Below are 21,894 nucleotides of genomic sequence, written 5' to 3'. Positions count from 1 at the left end.
TACTTACCTAATCATTGAACGTACTTATAAATATTTTACTCAAGAAAGAATTCAAGCTATACAAGAAATGGAAAACAATAGATACTACAAGAAATACTATTCAACCTAATTCCTTCATTTTGACTTTTCAATCGATTCTGTAAACATCATTTGCTTATATATTCCTCAATCTTCTTGTTCACGTCAACCATAGGTGGACAACATGGAAATTTTAGAACTTTTCACTCGCTTGGGACATCTGTTTTACACTTTGATAAGGTCTTCTCTTCGTAACTGCGTCTAGATATTCTATCTTTGGTCTTCCTCTTCTTGGTTTTCCTTCTGCCTTTCCTTCTATCAGCATGGCGATCCCATGGGAGTGCCGAATAAGATGGCCAAGTACTTCATTATATTCATTACATGACACTGTTTTTCATATTATATTCATTATATGACGTCCTTCATTAGCTTCCTTTAGTACGTCTTCATTCCTTTTCCTTTCGGTCCATGATATGTGCTGCATTCTGCGCCAACACCAGATTTCAAATGCATCCAGCTTGGATATTTCAGCTTTTCTCAATGTCCATGTTTCTTATCCGTAAAGCGCCACGCTCCATACCAGTGTGTTAATAAAACGTTTAAGAACGTCCAACGATACATTTCTTGATGTTAGTAGTCCTCTTTTCCTATAGAATGCTTATTTAGCCTGCGCTATTCTGGAACCTAACGTCTTTTTCACTTCTTCCGTTCGAGGATATTAGACTTCCTAAATAGGGGACGTCTTAGTGTGTTCGATTTTCTCTCCATCTAACCATAGCTACGTTTGCCCCTTCCTGTCCTGCTCTTATGCACCTTATCACTTTGGTTTTCTTCTTATTTATCTTAATTTTGCATGTTTCTTTACAGTTTTACTTTCCATATTCCTCAATAAACATATTTATTAACATCTTAATTGAAACAGATCCAAAAACTAAGTAATGGTAAAAATTTAACGAGCATCATTTCACGTACATTTATAATATTAACTTCTACAATAGAAGTACAATAATATTTTCATGATGTATTGAAATTCAAGTATGCATTCATTCGACCACTCATTTCAGGGCTAAAACATGAATGGCCGTATCAGTGATGCCAAAAAGTTGACATAAAAGTCTAAATGTGAGGTGAAATGACTCCTATCTGGGTGAAAAGTCGCTAAAAATTATTCGTGATATTCCGTCTCCTTTATCTATCTATCTATATCTATATCTTGAACTTTTAGATAATTGGTAATGCTGAATTATTTGTGAACCTGAACGAAAGCTCTGCAAACTAAATTACATTGAATGTTAAAATTATTCTCGGTTTGAGGCAAAACGTATGATACCCTATCAGAAAACAAAGCGGGATTCTGGAGATTTCACACGCAATATAGGCTGTATATTTGCCGAAGACATTGATGCTTGGGTTTATTCAAATAAGTAAAAGGAAAACGACCATATAAAAGTGCTTCCAACTAATATGCTTGATTTGTTCGCATTACAAAAGTCACTAGATTTGTAAATAAGTCACCAAATCGTCATTTAAAAATCATCAGGAAAGTCGCTGATCGGAAATATTATTTTTTGTCGCTATTCTGGAAGTGGGATTCTTTAGATTTAACGACTTTTACCCCAAATTTGTAACTCTGGGTTGTATTCAGAGTTGTTTTAAGCACGACTAGCTCCATATTAAAGGGCTCGAGTAACGCATGTTTCATGCAGTAGTCAGGTCCTTAATATGATGCTAATCACATGCGAAAATCACTGAATAAGGCGCGTACTATCTTAATTACATTTCTCCTACCGAGAATTGAACCCTGGTATTCCACGTGGAAGCCGCGTGTACCAACCGTACAAGGGAACTCCAATATACGCGTGAAGTTTCGTAAGAGTAGTAGGAACTGAATTTACTAAACCTATGTGAGTTCCCGCCTTAAACCAACACTACATGACTTGACAATCAACTATTTTTTACTTATTGATATTCAATAAGTATTTATTTGAATTATAAGTCTAACACTTACACATTCGTCTGTTCCTTCACATGCTTGCATTTACAGTAACACTAGAGGTAAATTAATTTAAAATGTAATTCAAGGACATGAATGTGTTTCTAAATGCTTGTAAAATAAAGTTGCGTAGACCTATATAGTAAAATGCATTAAAAAAGTATTTTTCTTCATTATTATTTATATATGATCGTCGCAAACTTAAGCATAATACTTTGAAAATATACTGCGGAGCAGGCACGTAGCCAAGGGGTGGGTCCGGGGGGTCCGGACCCCCCCTTCGAAACCAGAAATAAAAACGAATTAAGGAAGGATGAAACAAAAAGAAACGAGAAAAATAATAATCATCGTTAAAAATAAAAAGCTACAGCAATCGTTTTGTTACTCTTTCTTATGAGGAGCTTTGTGTGGGGGAAACAGGGAGGAATCAAGTTAGAAATGGATATTATTGTAACGGAGCATTGACAACTGATAAATGGGTTCGATCAGAGAGACTCTCAGGTAGAACTTAAGAAATTCCCCCAATCACTAATAATATGGGCCTGGCAACATAGATTCCAGCTACACTTGTTAAAGAAATTTTCAATTTTGTGGCAACACTAATCCATTTTATAGGATGTCTTTACTGCCAAAAGAGATCTCGTTACTATCTTTGACGGCGTTAAACGAAGATAAGAAAAAGAAGAAAGAAGACAAAGAGAATCGAATTCGAATGACTTCGGAAGACTTTTTCAATACTTTTTGAAATATTATTTTACTCGAGAATTCTTCATATTTTGTTATTAAAATACTGGCTAACATATCTTCATTTTATTGTCCTAACAAATCAATATCGGTATGATGCCAGTAAAATGGTTTGCATTGATCGAGCCCATGGTGTGTAACCACAGTATTTAATTTCACCCCCCCCCCCCCATTACGAAATCCTGGGTAAACGAACAAATATAAGTTGTCAGTAAAATAGTTTAGAATGATCGAGCCCCTAGTGTGATAACCACAGTATTTCGTCCCGGACCTTCCCCCCTATTATGAAATCCTGGCTACGTGCCTGTGCGGAGTTGTATTGCCCTTGAAATAATATGACCAAGATTTCTTTGCGCGGAATAAATCCCTCCGTCTTCCTCCTATAGTACTCGCATAATCACCACATATATTAAATGCTCCGCGCTATTTCATTTTGGCCCTTCCACCGGAAGGAGGTAGAAATCTGAAGTTTCCAGTCACGGTAAAAGTGGTATTAAATTATACCTAAGGACAGGCTTTTAAAAGAATTGCTCTGAGATATATGTAAACCCTAGAAAGAGCCAAGCCAGAACATGTGATCAGAGTGTAACAGCAAGTATCATGAATGCCCTACATTGTCAAATCTCATATGAGCATCAATCAGGATTGCAGACTCCATTTTAAAATAACAAAATGTGTGCTCGGTCTTTCTCATTTGTATACAGTAATGGAGGTGAATTCCATAACTGCTTCCTTTTAAATAGTTTACTTCATATGAATTGGGAAAGCACGTAACCATATGACACAGCCCTATCTGCAGGTGATTGAAATAAGAATTAAACAATGAGAGATAATATGAAATGTATAGTTACTGAGATGTCGGTGTTAACAAATAGTTTTTTTTTAATGAAATCTTTGGGTTTTACGTCTCACGTTTATGCCGGTTAGGCTAAAGGAGACGGTGATGATGAGTGATGAATGAAATGGTGGAATGAAGAAAGTGGGAGGAAACAAGAGAACCCCGAGAAAACCCACGCACACGGTGTTTGTCTACCACAAAGTTCACTTGGCGGGGGGGGGTTAAAAAAGTGTACACATAACAAAGAAACGTGAATGGCGAGTAAAACAAATATGTTTTGTATTAATGGCATTTTGTCAGGGGTAGACATCTCTAGCACTTCAATGTAGTAGTTAAAAATGGAACGGAATGTTATTAATAAATTTGCATGAATTACCCAGGTTGCGAAATCATAGTAGTTGAAGTGGGGCTGGGATATTAGTAACAACACAGAGTATATATATACTGTATATTCAGTGGCGTATTTACGATTTTGTTTCGGGAGGGGCTTTGATAACTTTCGGGGGGGCTTTGCCTGAAAATATGAAAATTCTGCAAGATATTTCATATACTTTACTATAGTGAGTAAGATTTCGGGGAGGGCTTAAGCCCGGAAGCCCCCCCCTAAATACGCCACTGTGTATATTGGTATCCCGTGTCAGTGTTCCTATTTCGAGTTCCTTCGTTCATCCATTTAATGGGTATCCCAAAATTCGTGCAAGATTTTCATTTTGTATAATTTATGCGGTAAAGTGTTGCCAACGAAGAAAAAAGACGATGTGACAGCTGGCAGTTTAGGATTATTAAAAATGGTGCGCTACACGAAAGAACAATTTGTTTTCATTGTTGAGAAATATTTTTAAAATAATGAGGGTCTGGCAAGTACAGTTTGCAGTTTCTGTACAAAATATTGTCGGAATAGTGATTTAACTTTATCAACTGTGAAGAGATTAATTTAAAAATTTAGGGAAACTGAATCAATTTACATCTTAAACACTCTCCGCCTTATTCAAAGTCGTTTTGACGTATGATTAGTGTTATACTAAAGGCCTGACTACTGCAGGAAACATATCTTAGTCGACCTCTTTAGTATAGCTCTAATCAAGCGTCAAAACGACTCTACATAAGGCCCTCTGACATTTGCGGTTCAGAAAATCACGAGTGATTTTTTTTAAAATCTATAACATATTACTGTTTGGTGCTGTTTTTAGGCTGGAGGCATCATCGGACCATCCTTCTTCGAATAAGCGGCTGGTCAGGCAATAACAGTTAATGATGCTTGCTATAATGACATGATAAAGCAGTTTTTTGTATCTAAATTGCAAAATATGGATGTGGACTACATATGATTACAACAAGACGGTGTCACATGCCATACAGCCGGAGAATCAATTCAATTACTGCATGAGTTATTTCCTGGTCGTGTAATTTCCCCTTTTGGCAGCCCCGTATTTAGGTAAGTGCTATTCTGTGTTCGAGCACAGGGCGGCAGAATTTAGGGGTCAGCAAAATTATGGATTTTTTTAAAGATTCAAAATCAAGTAATATTTAAAACTAGCAACCCGCACAATCGCACGCAATCACGAGAAAATATGTTATTGCATTTAATTCGCTCTAATTACAATAGTTACTAATTAGATAGTTTATCTGATAATTTTTAAAAAGATCCTCTCCCATCCCCATTCCAAGGGATGAGGATGAGCTTGAACATCATGAAAACTGATACCGTTAAACTCAGCGACCTCGAAAACTATGAATTTAATACTAATATCTGAAGTTTTCGATTACCTTTAAAATCTCTCCCATTCCCTGGAGAGTGGAGTATGACCTTGAAGTTGAATTGGATTAAAACTGTCACTATTCACCTCAGCGATCCCAAAAAACTGTGAATTCAACTCTAACATTTGTCGTTTTCGATTATTTTTAAAATGCCTCCATGTTATTCTTATGGAGATTTTGCAACCCCATATCTCAGCTCAGGTGTGACCTAGGGACCTTGAACAGGTCATTTGGATCATTCCTCTGACAGCTTAAAACATATTAAAATTTATGTTTTTATCTGTTATGATTCTCGAGTTGAAAAGCGCTACAGACAGACAGTAGAAAAACAATTCCTTTGCAAACAGTTTGGGAAGAGATTTTTCTTTCTAAAACATGAGAAAACTCATACAGGAAAAGAAATGTCTTTGAAAATACTTTGGGAAGAGTTTTTGTGTTCGAGAAAACCTAAAAACATGAGAAAAAGCATACAAGAGAAAAACAATTTCTTTGCAAATATTTTGGGAAGAGTTTTCTTTTTATTCAAGTAACCTGAAACATATGAGAAAATGCATACAGGAGAAAAACATTTTCTTTGTAAATACAGTAAAACCTGTCTTCAACGGACCCTTTATTAAACGGAAAACTGTCTTAAACGGAAATATTTCACGGTCCCATGAATTTTGGAGGACAAAACGTATAAAAAGTCCCTTCATTAAGCGGAAACTGTGTTACGCGGACAACGGAAAGAAAAATAAACATTTAACGGAAAATTCTGAGTTCCGGACTACAGCGTTTAGAAGATGTTTAGACATTTTGTGAGACATATACATTACACTGTCTGCGATAAAATGTTCGTTCTTTTGTTAAATATTTCTGGACAGTGTTTACCTTCCCCAACCACTGCTCATATTCACCCTCACAAATTGTCCTTAATCCCCGCAACTTTAATCAAAAATCATACGGAATGTCGGAAAGAAGAAAACGAGATAGAGGAAGAAGAGGAATACGATACCGAGTTCGAAGAAGAGTGTAGAATAAATACATATCAAGATGCTCTCAGAAGTTTAAAGGAACTGAAAAATTTGCCTTACGGAAAAATGATTCTGATTCACTTAGTATAATTTCTCAGGCTAAAGTGTATGCGGAAAGTCAAGCAGCCAAGCAGCAATGTACACAGAAAACCCTGCTTGGCTATTAGAAAAATAAAGAAAACGTGTGCATAGTATATTTTGTATTCATTTTAATTTTTTTTTTTTTTTTTGTATTTATTCGTAGAAGAAAGAACTACTGCAATCGAACAATGTACGTACAGCAATATATTTTCTCAGTATGCCCCTTTATAAGCATGTATTTTTTTTTAAAGGAAAAGTCTACCTCCACTAAGCGGAAACCTGACTTTAACGGAAATTTTTGCAAGTCCCGCTCGATTCCGCTAAAGACAGGTTTCACTGTACTTTGGGAAGATTTTTTTTTTAATTTGGGTATCTAACACGAAAAAGAGCATACAGGAGGAAGACTTTTTTTTTTGCAAATACTTTCAGAAGTTTTTTTATTATTATTATTATTCAAGTAACCTAAAACATAACAACAACAACAGAAAATGCATATAGGAGAAAAGGTTTATTTCAAATACTTTGGAAAGAGTTTCTCTTATTCGTTGGAGTAGGTTAAAAACATATGAAAGAGTCCATACTCATAATGTAAACTAATGTAATTTTTTGCATATAAAGTTATACATATAAAATGCTTTTTACTAAACCCCAGATAATCTTTAATTATGTGATAAGTTCAAAATAAACTAGATCGAAAACACAGCCTAGTTTTATTAAATTCCATATTTTACTATTACAATGATAAGAGTAATTATTTAACAAATTCAATCATAATTAAAATGAAATTATGAAATATAAAAAAATGACATAACGGTTGATTAATAATTAATAGAATGCATTTTCTCCAGACAGTAATTTAAAACTACATGAATAAATTAGGCTACATGCCAGTATTGAGAGAATGTGTCTTCAATGGTTGAGTGGTTAAGCTCGTTGCCTTGTAACCAAGGGGTCCCGGGTTCGATTCTCGGTGGGGACACAAGTGATTTGAATCCCAAGTTAAGCTGTAGGTCCCATCCTTAGTACGGCATCATCATCCCATGGAAGGCAATGGCAAACTACCATGGGTCCACCTTGCCCAGGGACCTTCGGATCAAACACCTACCTTCGGGCAGAATACCACATCATATTCATTATTGAGAGAATTAGGCTATTTAAAAGAACGTTGTAACTTTTGTAACTTGTAATACCTAAACTGCTACTCAACAGGAGCTGGTATGTTTGCAAAATCAAGCTTGTTTCTTGTTTGAGACATAAGTTTGTGCGGGGGGTGAAAAATACTTAGAACACAGGGGCGCACAATATATAAATACGGGCCTGCCTTTTGGTAATCAGAATTGCCTGCCCAGATCATGCGATTTAATGTCATTGGGCTTTTTCTGTTTTTTTCTTTAATTTTAAGATTTATGCCAACAAACCCATGATCAGCCACATCTTGAAGGAGGAAATTGAGCGATGTATCAATGAAATTCAGCTATATTTATTGAAAAACGGTCATGGAAATTTTCAAAAAGGAGTGCGTATATTAAAACAAAGCCGTGGAACCATTTACTAATATGGTATTCCATACATAACCCATGTAGCGAACTATAACCTATAAGAATCAATAAAAAAATTACAATTTTCAATTATAAACCTGTGTTCTATCAAAATTACCTCTTCCGTGAATTTTAGGATAGCCGGTAGTTCTTTAACACCACTACAGTATTATTTTCACACTTCATCGGCTAATCTAACATCAGTTCTGTGTCTTACCAGTAATACCAGACCTGTATTAATCGGAACTTTTGTGTTGATTTGGTTTGATTTTCAGTTTAACGTCTGTTTCAGCAGCGAAGCTTATGAAACGTCGACCTTCAGCTTAAAGTGGAATCCGAACCACATGAGCTCAGCCGGGAATAACACGCTTAAGTAGTAGGCATGCTGGGACCATTGGTCTGTTTCAAAAAATGTGTTGTATTAACACCATTGTGAAATCCAGGTTCAGTTCCCGGTGGGACCTCATGTGGTTCAGTTCCCTTGTTAATATGTAAGTCCAGTTCCCATATAGCCTCGCTGCTTAAAGGAATGATAAAATCAAATCAAGTATTAACACCATCAATTTTTTTCTGTGTAGAATACTTCCTTCAAGTTGATAATTATCTGTCCTTACAGGAAGCAAAATACCTAATCGTGCCTCTGGTGACCAAGACTGGGGATATGTAACAGTACGTCCTGGAGCCCATATGTTCTACTGGTTGTATTACACAACCGCATCCACTGATTATGCATCTCGTCCTTTGGTCGTATGGCTGCAAGGAGGTCCCGGATCATCTTCTACTGGTTTCGGTAATTTCCAAGAAATTGGTCCTCTTGACGTCAATCTGAATCCCAGAGAAATTACTTGGGTAAGTTCATTCACCCTTCGAAGATATCTGATACCGAACCTACCATGATGCAACGAACTTTAAAGCACATCTACATCTCTTGAAGGTTTAGTGCAAAACCTAAAGACATGAAAATGCCAAAAGTAAGTCATATTCATTGAAAAATACACTGAATTAAACTAACAGTTTTTTTTAAAGATTTTCGTATAGGGCATAAAGTTGAATGCACAATAATATGACGTAATAAATAATACAAACCACGCATAAATTTCTGATCTATAACAAAAGATTTGGCAACAGTTATCAGTTTATTCATTTTGCAGATACTATCTGGGGCAAGGATCTTATAAAATAACATCCTTGATCTGGGGCACATGTTTTATCTTAGTTACCTTTAAATTATGCGCTTAAAATTTAAAAAAGTTTGGGTGACAGCAAATAAATCGGAAGATCAAAATATGCTGCGAAGTAAGTACACGAATTAAAATTCATTTCTTTTCACTTTTCATGTTTTTAAACAAATTTACTTATATATATATATATATATATATATATATATATATATATATATATATATATATATATGTGTGTGTGTGTGTGTGTGTGTGTGTTACCGTCAGAACCCGAAATTAGGTAAAACTAGAATTTCCTAGTAAAAACTAGGTTTCTCAAAGCCGCTTCGAAAGAACTAGTATTAACTAGTCAATACTAGAATTTGCGATGTTATTTAGGTAGTTCTAGTTTTTACTATTTTTCCTTCTAGTTAAAACGTGTTATTACTAGTCAAAACTTGTATTAACTGAAATGTGTTACCGTCAAAACCCGAAATCTGTTGAAACCAGACTACCCTAGTTAAAACTAGTTTTGTCAGCCTTTCGTATTAACTCAGTATTAACTAGTGAATTGTAAAATTGACAACGCTTATTAAGAATGCGCAGTTTACTATTTATTTTCATTAAAATACAATATTACTAGTGAAACCTGAAGAAATGTATTTATTAAGACACTTAGAAATAACTTTTCTTTTGCACAAACATCATAAATGTTTCTATATATTTCTAAAAAGCATTATGGCACTCACAATATCATAGAAATCCTTTGTTTTTGCAGTACCTTGCGAAATATAAGCCCTCTTGCATGCATAGCATGTAAATCCTTGTCGTTCAAATACAATTCTATAGAAACACTTATTTATTAAGAAATACACAGAAAAGACTTCCGTTTTGCAGAAATATCTAAAATGCTTTTGTATGTTAGCACAAGGTAAAATACAGGGGATGCGGCACAGGATCGACACGGCATACGACCGACAATTCAGCTCAGAAACCTGTTTCGGTCCTGTGCCGTGTCGATCCTGTGCCGTTTCGGTCCTATGCCGTGTCGATCCTATGCCGTGTCGATCCTGTGCCGTTTTGCTCTCACGCTGCTGCTCTGAAATAATTTAACTTTTAATCATGTGCCTAAAAAAATAATATTTTATTATCTGTTTAATCTGTGCTCTTACAAATTATAAACTCCTGTCGATTCTATGCCTGTGCAAGTTATATGCATAGAATACGTACGATCGAAACGGCATAGAGCCGACACGGCATAGGACCGAAACGGCACAGGATCGACACGGCATAGGACCGAAACGGCACAGGATCGACACGGCATAGGAACGAAACGGCACAGGATCGACACGGCACAGGATCGACACGGCGCAGGACCGAAACGGCATAGGACCGAAACGACGCACGATCATCCCCACTGCGTAGTATCTATAAAACCAAATATTTATTTCTCATAAAAGCAATCAGAGACCTGTCAATTGATTTTAAAATATAAGAATTATAAGATATTTACTATATGAATATTAATAATTGTGTGACAAAAGAATGATAGTGCTAAATGGACAAAATATAATTTCTTGTGTGCTTGGTCAAAAGCATTTCTATATGTATGGAATACTTATATATTATTATTATTATTATTATTATTATTATTATTATTATTATTATTATTATTATTATTATTACGTTTTAACTCGTTTTGAAATCATGGCCTGATTCCACTAGAAAGCGAAAGCCATGAGAAATGTAAGCTAAGTAGTAATATGGAATACTTTTAATGTTGCTCACTAGAGGAAACATGCTCGCATGTCTTCTCGTCTCGATATCGAGACCACAAGAGACTTTTTTAATAAGAAGCTCAGTTGGGAAGTAATAACTGAGCCGATGGCTCGAGCCGGCTCGCTTGGGGTGAGCCATCGGCTCGAGCAGGCTTGGTTGGATGAACCATCTGCTCGGTTTGGCTCATCTGGGCCGAAGGCTCTTGCTGACACGGTTCGGTGAGCTGTTGGCTCGGCTCACTTCTCGGTTCGGGTCCATAGTGAGTGAGCTGTGAGCCCAGCTGCTCAAGTTGTTTACAATTGTAAACCCGGGCCGAACAGTTTTGAAGATATTTGGCCAGTGCCCTATAACTTTTAACAATGTTTGGCTCGAGCCCGAATACTCAACCTAAACCCTCAACCCAAATTCACAAGCTCGTGAACAATATCCTTGACTCCTAGAATTCACGACTACCGAGGTTAGCAATCAACTAGTTTTTTAGTATTCAAACACAGACCGCGTTTCTTTCATGTTTAAACACAGTGTTGTTATAATTATAATTATAATTATTATTTATTATTAATAATAATAATAATAAAAGTTGTACTAGTAGTAGTACTAGTATCATTGATAACCTATATTGTCTATGCAAGATACTTGAAGAGAATACTCGAAACTACAAACCAGATTTGGTTCGACTCGACCCGAATTCGAGTCGAGTTGGAGGAAATTTTTCGAATCGCGTTCAAAGATGTCTGTTTTTAGTCGAATCGAGTTATAAAGAATACTCGCTCGTACTCACTCGTGCCCATCGTAGGATGACCACATTCTAACAATCGAAAAGTAGGACACAAGTATAATAGTACTGTATATGATATCTTACTGCGTCAGCAATACGCATATCATTATTTCAATTAATGTTAACCTTAAGTTAATGAACATTTTTGTTAAGAAGAAGCACTGAACAAAATTATTAAAGGAATTAAACACAACTCCAAATGCTTTGATGAATAACAAATTGGTTTATTTTATGAACGTACAGTCAAAGTTCGTGTTGGGCTAAATAATAATAATAATAATAATAATAATAATAATAATAATAATAATAATAATAATAATAATAATAATAATAATAATAATAATAATAATAATAATAAATTTCGAAGCGTGGTATTATTTTAAGAAATGAAAGAAAATTTAGACCGGCACAAAGGAACTTCTATTTAACTTGGTTAGCATCACTGTCATAAGTTCATTAAGAAACCTTTCCTACTTTACCGATATCTCAACAAGGCCTTCTCAGTAAAAGCGATGTATTGTAAAAAATGGTTTGTTGATTGTTCTCCATCCCTAGTCTTCTGAGGAGTGTTAAAAAACACAGCGGTTCATCATTCAGGAAAAGAGTGTGTTTGATTCAAAATATTGTGAATAAAGAATGAAACATTAAGATATTGCAAATAAATTAACTCTGGACATTTCGCAGGACATTTTAAAGAAGAAGGATATTTCTCGATTTCCTAGACATCTTCGCAACACGCAGGACAGCTCTTTGAAAAACAGTACTGTACTGCGAAAATCAGTACGTCTGGTTACCCTAGCCCATCCCTACGAGTAACGCAGTATGGCATTTTAGCCAATGTTACCTTATATGAAAATATTCATAACTTATAGCTGTCAAGTAAAAATGTGTCCTTGCATTTACATAAAGCAATTCAGAAAGGGCAATAATAATAATAATAATAATAATAATAATAATAATAATAATAATAATAATAATAATAATAATAATAATAATAATAATAATAATAATAATAATAAAAGCGATAGTAATAGTAGTACGGAAAACTGAAGTGATAACATTTGTTCACATATTCTAAGTTTCAGACCTAAAAGTAACGCGTTACTTTCGAAGTAAAGTAACAGTTACTTTTTGGGGGCAAGTAACGCGTTACATTTTAGGAAAAAGTAAAGTAACTTGTAACGCGTTACATTTTTACATGTAACTTACCCAAAACTGTCCATGGGAAAATTGTTCACTGCTCGGGCCAAGATTGTTTCTGACTGTCAACAGATGGATGCCGTTTATGGCAGACCTTTGCCTGAAGTACTGCCCAAAGTTTGTAGTCCAACGGGTTAAGATCCGGGCTGCTAGAAGGCCAATCAGTGGTAGAAATGAAGTGAGGGACGTTCCGCGCCAGCCAGTCCTAAGTTGGTTTCGCTGTGTGGCCTGGAGCGGAATCCTGTTGGAAGGTCCACCTTTCTCCAGGGAACATGGTAGCAGATAGTGGTTACACTATAGGTGTTAGCACTGTGTTCTGGTATACCTTGGCAGATGTTTTAACACCTTGTTCGCAAAAATACAGCTGGGTTGTGCTTGAGTAGCTCACTCCCCACCAAACCATCACTGAGGCAGCATGATGTGTCGGGTGTCATCCAGAAGTCCTAAACGGCAGAACTCCTAAAAATATAGGCACTAGACCTGAATTTTAGTACTTCTGCAGTTTAGGACTTGTGGCACGGTATGATTTTTAGGATTTCTGCCGTTTAGGACTTGTGCCGCGATATGATTTTTAGGACTTCTGGCGTTTAGGACTTCTGCCGTTTAGGTCTTGTGCCTTTTTCATTCACTTGCTTTAGTTCTGAAATTCGCCACCACCCCACGAAATTGCGACGATGCAGCAACTAGTTGGCAATAATGTCACGAACGTAGCTAATTCCAACAATAACAGCTATATTTGTACTACTAAGATTATTATTATCACTATCTGTTCTGCACTTATACGTGAATTACATAATACAACTTATTTCGATCTAAGAATTAATTACATAATTAGTTAAGAAATTCATTTCTTTCGAATGGAGATACGAGAATCCCAAGACAAATTCCTAAAACAAAAATAAATAAATAAAAAATTGAAAAAATGTTTAAAAAGCATATTTTACCAGACTTCTGAAAGCAAGAAAACATTCAGAATTTCAATATATACTGTGTGGAGCGAATTTTATTAAGAGTAAGACAAAAATCCACCAAAGTTTACTTAATTAAGACAAAAGCTCACTAGACATTTCACGAGTGAACATTAAATACCAACGGTATATATAAAGAACGCAGTAGATTTAAAATTGAACAAAGAACATTTACTATGCAATACATTGGGTGACATTCATAAGTTCTAAACGGCACAAGTCCTAAAAATATAGGCACTAGACCTAAATTTTAGGTCCTGTGCCATTTTTGCAGAAATTACTACATAGTCATTTAGGGGTGTAGCCTGCAATTTTTTCTAGGGGAGCTTGATTTTTATATATTAAAAGCAAATCAAAAGTTTATTTTCAGATTACGAAAGCTTCAATAAGACAATAAATTTATACATATTACACATGTACATAAATACATAATATTATTGTATTTCCAGTTACTTTCTTTTTGAAACCTGGACCTTGACAGAGCGTAAATTTAAAACCACAGCTTGTGGGAAATGTACGAATAAGTTAGTTATAAGAAATCGGAAACTGTTCATGGAAGTCCATTTGTTTGACTGTATTTATCTTCTGTACTCTTATATAAAAGAGTAAAGATGAGTGATTTTTGGGCATACTACTACAAGTAGAGTCGATAAATTTTAGTTATGATATATAATTTTCTTATGAAAGCAGTACATAAGAAAGAATTTTTGGAAATAAGTATCGTAAAAAGGGTGGGGTAAGATTTTTTTAAAGGGTAGTGTATCTCGCAAGTTTCTAAAGCTAGTAAAATAAAACTTGGCATATAAGCTTTCCTATTAAAAAAAAAAAAAAAACTGAAAATTGAAAACTGAACACATAAAAGGGAAAGAGCAAAGGGAGCACATTTTTTTATGTTCGATTTCCCCATTACTTACTCTGAAAATATGTAAATAAATTAAGGAAGGATTTGTTTAAGCTAGATGCGTGAAACTCGGCATTTGAACTTTTAACTAAAAGTAATAAAATACTATATGTTTCAGCGTCTTGAAAATTACACTTCTAAGCGAAAGGAGGGTCAGTTTCTATAATATTAAAATATCCCACTGCTTATGAGATTTGGGCAGAAAACTCTTTTTCCTTTAGGCCTCGGTTCATCCAGTTAAGCAAACGAGAGTACAAAGTGGCTGATTAATTAGGTTCTTTTAATTATTTTAACATGTTGACGTAGTTTAATTCTTTTAAAACTGTATTCTTTCACATTCTATTATAAACATATTTCATTTGCTGTAATTATTAAACACGTTTAATAAACATAAAACAGACTAACCTCCGGTCCCGGCCAGAATATGTTTTTGGTGTTAAGCCATCATTTGCCGTCCGTAACATAACCTTTGATTTAAACTTCACGTACTATCAAGACTCAAGTCTCAGAAATGTAGCATATATGAAATATACTACTTCTACTACTACTACTATACTACTACTACTACTACTACTACTATTACTAAATATTAATAACAATAATAATAATAACAATAATAATAATAATAATATAATAATAATAAAAATAATAATAATAATAATATGTACTTCTGAAATACATATGTATCTATGTGTGATTAATTCTTTCATAATCTTGAAAGAAACTTTTGATTTGTTTTTAGTTTGTAAAAATGAAGGCCCTCTAGAAAAACTTGCTGGCTTATTATTCCATTATTATTATTATTATTATTATTATTATTATTATTATTATTATTATTATTATTATTATTATTATTATTATTATTATTATTATTATTATAGGACAACAGTGATGGCTTATTGCTTGCAGTGCCTAGTAGTAGTTGTTTCCTTTCATCTTCTCAGTTAGAACTTCAGACTGCAGGTCAAAGTGAGCTTCATGGATCACCTGCAAATGCATCTAAGAAGATAGTGTAGAATCCTTCAGATGATCTCCTGAACATGTATGGTTCTATCCAAAATCTGGAACTAGAAAACTGACAGCTCGGAAAAGGAAGAGATGTGCTATTCTCACAGACACTCTAGAAAAAAGTACTTTCGAAATTAAAAAGAAGCATCTAAAAGCAACCGAAAACGTAAAATCATCAGCTGAGAAGAATTTATTCTCAAGTCGTCTGTTTGGTTTCTGAAGAACCGTACGAAGAACAGGATACAGAAGAAGACTGGGTACAGTGTTTATGTTGTGAGAAGTTGTCTCATTGGTCGTGTTCCGAGAGAAATCCATACTACATCTGTATAGATTATAGACATTGACTGCCACAGTGAAAATGAGTGAAGCGATGTTCAAGCTGTAGATTTGATAGCATTAAATTTCTGAATCAAGTCCGATTGTTGCAACTTATCCCAGATGATGTTGCAATTTACCCCATGGGTGGGACAAGTGTCAACAGTCGGACTTAGTTCAAAAAGTGGATGCTATCAAAACTGCCGTTCGATGTTTTGCACTTCTCTTTTTTTGGTATGTAGTTAAGGCATGTACCTTTTAGTACACTCAATATAGTTTTTATATCTATAATAATTTTCGAGTAAAAAAACAGACCTGAAAATTGTTGCAACTAGCCCCATCTTCCTCTACAATCACTTTTTCAAAAAAAAAAAAAAAAAAATGTATAAAGCCAGTAAAGCAATTAACATGTAGGTCTATTTTCGAAGATAATATAGGAATTTTTCGTGCTGCTAATTATTTATTTTTAAAAAATCAGATGCTGAAACCAATCGATATAGCGCAGTTTAAGCAATTCAGTTTGTTTTATTTAAAAAGAAAACTCTCTATTTACAAATTTGATTGTTCCTATGTATTAGAGCAGTCTTCGAAAAATCAGTGCCTATTGTATTTCTAAAATATAGCTGGAGCCGCGGTGGGTCAGTGGTAGAGCGTTCACCCCTGGTGCATGGGGTCTCGGGTTCAAACCCTGCTCCCGCCAAGTGAACTTTGTGGTCGATAAACGCCGTGTGCGTGGATATTCTCGGGGTTCTCCCGTTTCCTCCCACTTTCTTCATTCCACCATTTCATTCATTTCTCATAATCACCGTCTCCTTCAGCCTAACCGGCATAACCGTGGGACGTAAAACTCAAAGATTTCATTTCATTTTCTAAAATATAGCTGTATTGATTTATTGGTATATATTTACCTTCAGTTTGTTTGAGAGAAAATTATTACAAGAACTAAAAAGTGTTTCTCTAGTAAATACGTTTTCATAGTTTAGCTATTTACGTTACTAAACAAATTTGGTTTTTTTAATACATAAAATGGCGCCCGTATATATATAGGGTGTAACTTAATTAATATAACAAACGTCGTTAGGTGATTCCTGACACCGAAATAAAACAAAAACTATACAACAACCTGGGTGTAACACCCGAAAATTTGTCGGAAAAATGTATAAACCGCCATAACTCATGAACAAAACGTCGGATTGAAGTCGGGCAAAAGAATGTCCATTGTTTTTAGTCGTAGATTCGATTAGTGTACAGTGACGATGCAAGGATGACTTCCAAAGAAACTGGAGTATTCCTTTGAGTATTTTATCAAACGTTGAATGAAGAAATGATCAATCAAGTACAAGATTTAACATTAAAAAATAATAGTGCATCGTTCAAGTTAGAAGAACACTCAGAATTCGAAAGAAAGAGAGATACACATGTGTGATTCATCTATTTTGTCTCAGTACATAATGACGTCTCGGAAGAAGATTTTAAATGGAACGAAGTCTTTAACGTATCACACTTATATCTTCTAGGCTAATGGTAACGGATGATAAATGAACGGCTTCCTGTCCAAGAGTGTGTGAAAAAGGAAAAATAACTTTGATCCAGATTAGGTTTAAAACGACTGTGCATAGGACAGTCAGGCGGCATGTAAATAAATATAACATCGAAAAATGCAAAGATCATATGTGATGAACGAGTGTACAAGGAATTGTCCACATGACCAAGGGATTCCAAATATTGTGTGAATAGATATGGGGCAAAAGTAAGCTGCATTAAACGGTTTCTTCCTCGTAATATGTAATTCCGTGGAATATGGTACTTCTGTGCACAGAAGCAACAAAAGTGGAGAAACAAGGGATGTTGTACACGTTGCATAACGATACCAAGAAGTGCACTGGAATAGTATACTTGATTTATCCGTTAGATGAATCTTCTCCCAGGAATACTTTTGATGGCGTTTTCCCCTTCCTTCGAGTTGGCAAACCTCAACTTTTCCCTGAGCTATGAAAAACTTCATTGCTATTGTGAATATACCAAAATACTATCCTAGTGTAGACCACTTACATTTTGATTTTATCATTGCCGGAGAAATTTTCTCAAAGGAAGCTCGTTGAAAGTACATTTAAAAAAAAGGATAGTCTTTTTTCGACATTCTAATGTACATACCTTAGAGCTGTATGGAATACCTACACGGAGGAATACCTACGGAACTATCGTCCCTTGTGTGCCAATTGCGAGTGGCTTACAGAAGGCTGTCTTGAAGTTTTATTGTGGAATGGCTTCAGTTAGCATGGCTGAGTTGTAATAAGCATCTACGCAACTTGTGAGTGATATACATAGTCAGATGCTCTACTGTTACACGTGTAATTGCTGTATAACAGGATGGGAAATGTTGTGTTCAACGGTAGAGGGTTGTGTCCAGGTATTTAAGGTCGTGTAAAAGTGTAGACGTTGGTGTTTAAGTAAAATTGATTGTGTTAACCTGTACACGCCTGCGCGATGGAAGATTACCCTGTCCACGAGCTGGCAGATATGCAACTCATTTATGGAGTAGCAAAGGGCAATAGCCCAGAAGTGAGGCGTTTATATCGTGACCGTCGCCCTCAAAAGAGAGTAACTTTCCTTGTATTTTTCCACGCCTCCATATTCGACTTCGAGAGAGGGGTCCCTTCGGTTTCTCGTACGTGAAATCGGAGGAAATAGCCCCATATGGACAGCTGAACTTGAAGACAGCGTACGTCGAATGATCAAAACCGTCTTGAAACTATCATGTGTATGGCGTAAAAACCCACATGCAACTCTAGTAAACGATCAGCAGCAGAAATTTGGTGTGGTGTGGTGGATAATTTTGTGGTAGGATCTTATTTATTATCGGTCTGCCTGTGTGGGAGTACGTATCTTTTATTTTTACGTAATTTTCTCCCAAAATTGATAGAACATGTGCCCTTGAACATAAGACAGCAGATGTGATTTCAGTATGATAGTACACCTGCACATTTTGACAGGAATATGCAGACTTACCTAAATGAAACATTCCCAGATTGGGAGAGAAAAACCTGTGTTATGACAACCTCGTTCATTCTACCTCACGCTGCTTGATTTTTTATTTCGGGGATACGTATGAAACTCCGGCCACGACAGTCGAAGAACTTGTAGCTCGATGTAATATAGCTGCGGCAATCATCTACGAAATTTCAGATGTGCTTGATCACACGCGGAAAAATTTGCTTCGCCGATGTCATATTTGCAATGCGGTCAACGGTCGACAATATCAGACTGTGAACTGTTATTCTTCATAGCTGTCTCGTGTACACATATTGCATTGCACAAATACTGTACAAGGTACCTCTGAGTATTTCAGTTATCCTACCTTCTCCGAAACAGAATAAATCGATAATTTGAAATTGTATTTCTTTCCTTCCTTGTGCAACACGCGCAAAACCTTGAGTATCGTCGAGTTTCATTCCTTCTGTACTCGTAGTTATTATCTTCCACGAATTTACGCATTACGGGGAGGAAATCTTTTAATCTAGCTTACTTTGGCTCAAATTATATTCACATAATTTGTGGGAATCACTGTTGTTATGTGAAGAATCCCTTATACTCTAGTTCATCGTACATGATCTTTTGCCCCTGACTGTCTTATGCACAGTCATTATAAACCTACTCTGGATCAAAGTTATTTTTTTCTCATTTTTACACACTCTTAAGTTGAACAGGAAGCCGTTGATTGATCATCCGTTACCATTGGCATAGAAGTTATAATTATGATAAGCTAAAGACTTCGTTTCATTTAAATTCTTCTTCCGAGTCCAGAAATCACCTCCAGACGTTCATTACATTAATTAAGTTACACACTATATATATAATGATAAAAAATAATACCGATATTAGTGTCGATGAAATAGTATTTGGAGTCACTCAGACGAACAGTAACACTTCCGATGCAGTTTAAATCCATACTCAGATTCCATTGCCCTTTATGCTCAAAATGAAACTATTCTCCCCGTGCGAAGAACGGGTATTCTGTTAATAATTTATTATTAAACATTACACCATAAAATACAAAGTGTATCACGTAATGTACACGTTATACTGTTACTTGCTTAATGTATAAATGGAGGATGAAGGACTATTATTGGATCAAAAGATCCAATATATTTCAGACAATAAATTTCTTGTAGGCTTTATATCTGGAGAACAACATATAGTGTACCCAAACCTAAACTATGACTGAACTCAGTATGATGTGCTTAGTGCCTGAATAAAACGAAAGCTCGATTTAGGGGCCATTCAAAAATTCTGTTGCCCTTGATCCAAAAAATCTAATATATTTCATTCAATAAAAAAAAAAAATCTTGTACGTCTTATATCTGAAGAACTACATATAGTGCAGCCAAACCAAAACTATCACTTAACTCAGCATGATGTGCTTATTCCGAAAGTAATACGAAACCTTGATTTAGGGACCGTCCAAACGTTTGTAGCCCCTGATCCAAAAAGTCCAATATATTTCATTCAATCAATAATTTTATTGTATGTCTTATATATGGAGAACTACATATAGTGTAACCCAACCCAAGATATCACTTAACTCAGTGTGATATGCTTATTGCGTAAAAAATATGAAAAGTCGATTTAGGGACCGTCCAAAAATTTTGTGGCCCGTTATAAAAAAAAATCCAAAATATTTAATTAATCGAAATTTTTCTTGTACTCCTTATACCTGGAGAACTACATATCTGGAGAAAACTCGATTTCAAGACCGTTCGAATATTTTATGGTAACTGATCCAAAAATTAATATTAGCCAAGATCATAATACTTTGATCCATTTTTTAGATCATTCCTAAAATTCTTGTTTTTATCCAGTCTTTCTTTTAAACAGTATCACTCTGTTTGTTCTCAATTTGAAATTTATCAAGCAATTATAAAGCGTTGCTTATTATCCAATTTGTATTCGGTGTAGACCTTCAATTTTCTCAAAGTTTCAAATAAGATAATAAAATATGATTTACTATCGGAATTCGTGTCAGGTATTATTATTACTTTTATTGGTGTTTTCCTTTCTTTCAATTGTTAAAACAAGAAACTACCTTGCACTGTCATAAAATATGTGCTCTTTTCCAATAGCATAATAAGTGCTCATATAATTTTGAACTTTAAAATTAAGGATTGAATCAGTACAAGAAGTACAATTTGGATAACGAATGACTTATAATTGATGTTTAGTGGCGTACTGAAGTAAAGGGATTAAGGACTTTGAAACCCCCCTTGAGCAAGGTATTATGCAAAATTAAGCACGTTTATCATATTAGCACGTTTATATATATAAACACTTGATATTATATAAACTTGTGTTCCTAAAGCCCCTGAACCCCCTAAACATTTGCGTAGAGTACTGATTGTGTTTCTCTTATTATTTTAACCGTTTTATGCTTTGAACGAAATTTGAAGTGCAGGAACCCTGTGAAGGTGACCACCTTTACTATAAAAATCTCTTTAATGGCTCTTAGTTTTTCTTCAAAACAATCAATAACGAACGAAAAATAAATGATTGAGTTTGATTTTAAATCGAAATTTGAAATACCACCAAAAAGTTGGCCCACCCAACCTTATTTTGTAAATGACTCTTAATAATTTTCAAAACAAACTATTTCCTCTTCAAACCAATCAATAAGAAAGGAAAACATGTTATTAGCTTGAGTATTGAATCGATATTTAAAAGCAGAAAAAACAGTATGAAGTTGACCACCAAATGTATCCTGGAAATAGATATATTTTACTGGTTGTTTTGAAACAAGTGATTTTTTCT

At 35.0% G+C, this 21,894-nt stretch overlaps 1 protein-coding gene across 1 annotated transcript in view; it reads left to right on the top strand.

Moving 5' to 3' along the window:
• Window positions 1-21,894, top strand: part of LOC145680194 (retinoid-inducible serine carboxypeptidase-like) — a 74,765-nt gene that overhangs the window by 13,485 nt on the left and 39,386 nt on the right. Inside the window, exon 2 of the mRNA XM_081750447.1 lies at window positions 8,600-8,832. Coding sequence (XP_081606573.1) covers window positions 8,600-8,832 — 233 coding nt within the window. The remainder of the gene's footprint in view (window positions 1-8,599; window positions 8,833-21,894) is intronic.

This window comes from Thermobia domestica, chromosome 3, assembly GCF_964235325.1.
Source record: "Thermobia domestica chromosome 3, izTheDome1.hap1.1, whole genome shotgun sequence".
Lineage (NCBI taxonomy): Eukaryota > Metazoa > Arthropoda > Insecta > Zygentoma > Lepismatidae > Thermobia > Thermobia domestica.
Note: the sequence above shows the minus strand (reverse complement) of the source record. Positions and strands in the feature narration are given on the sequence as shown.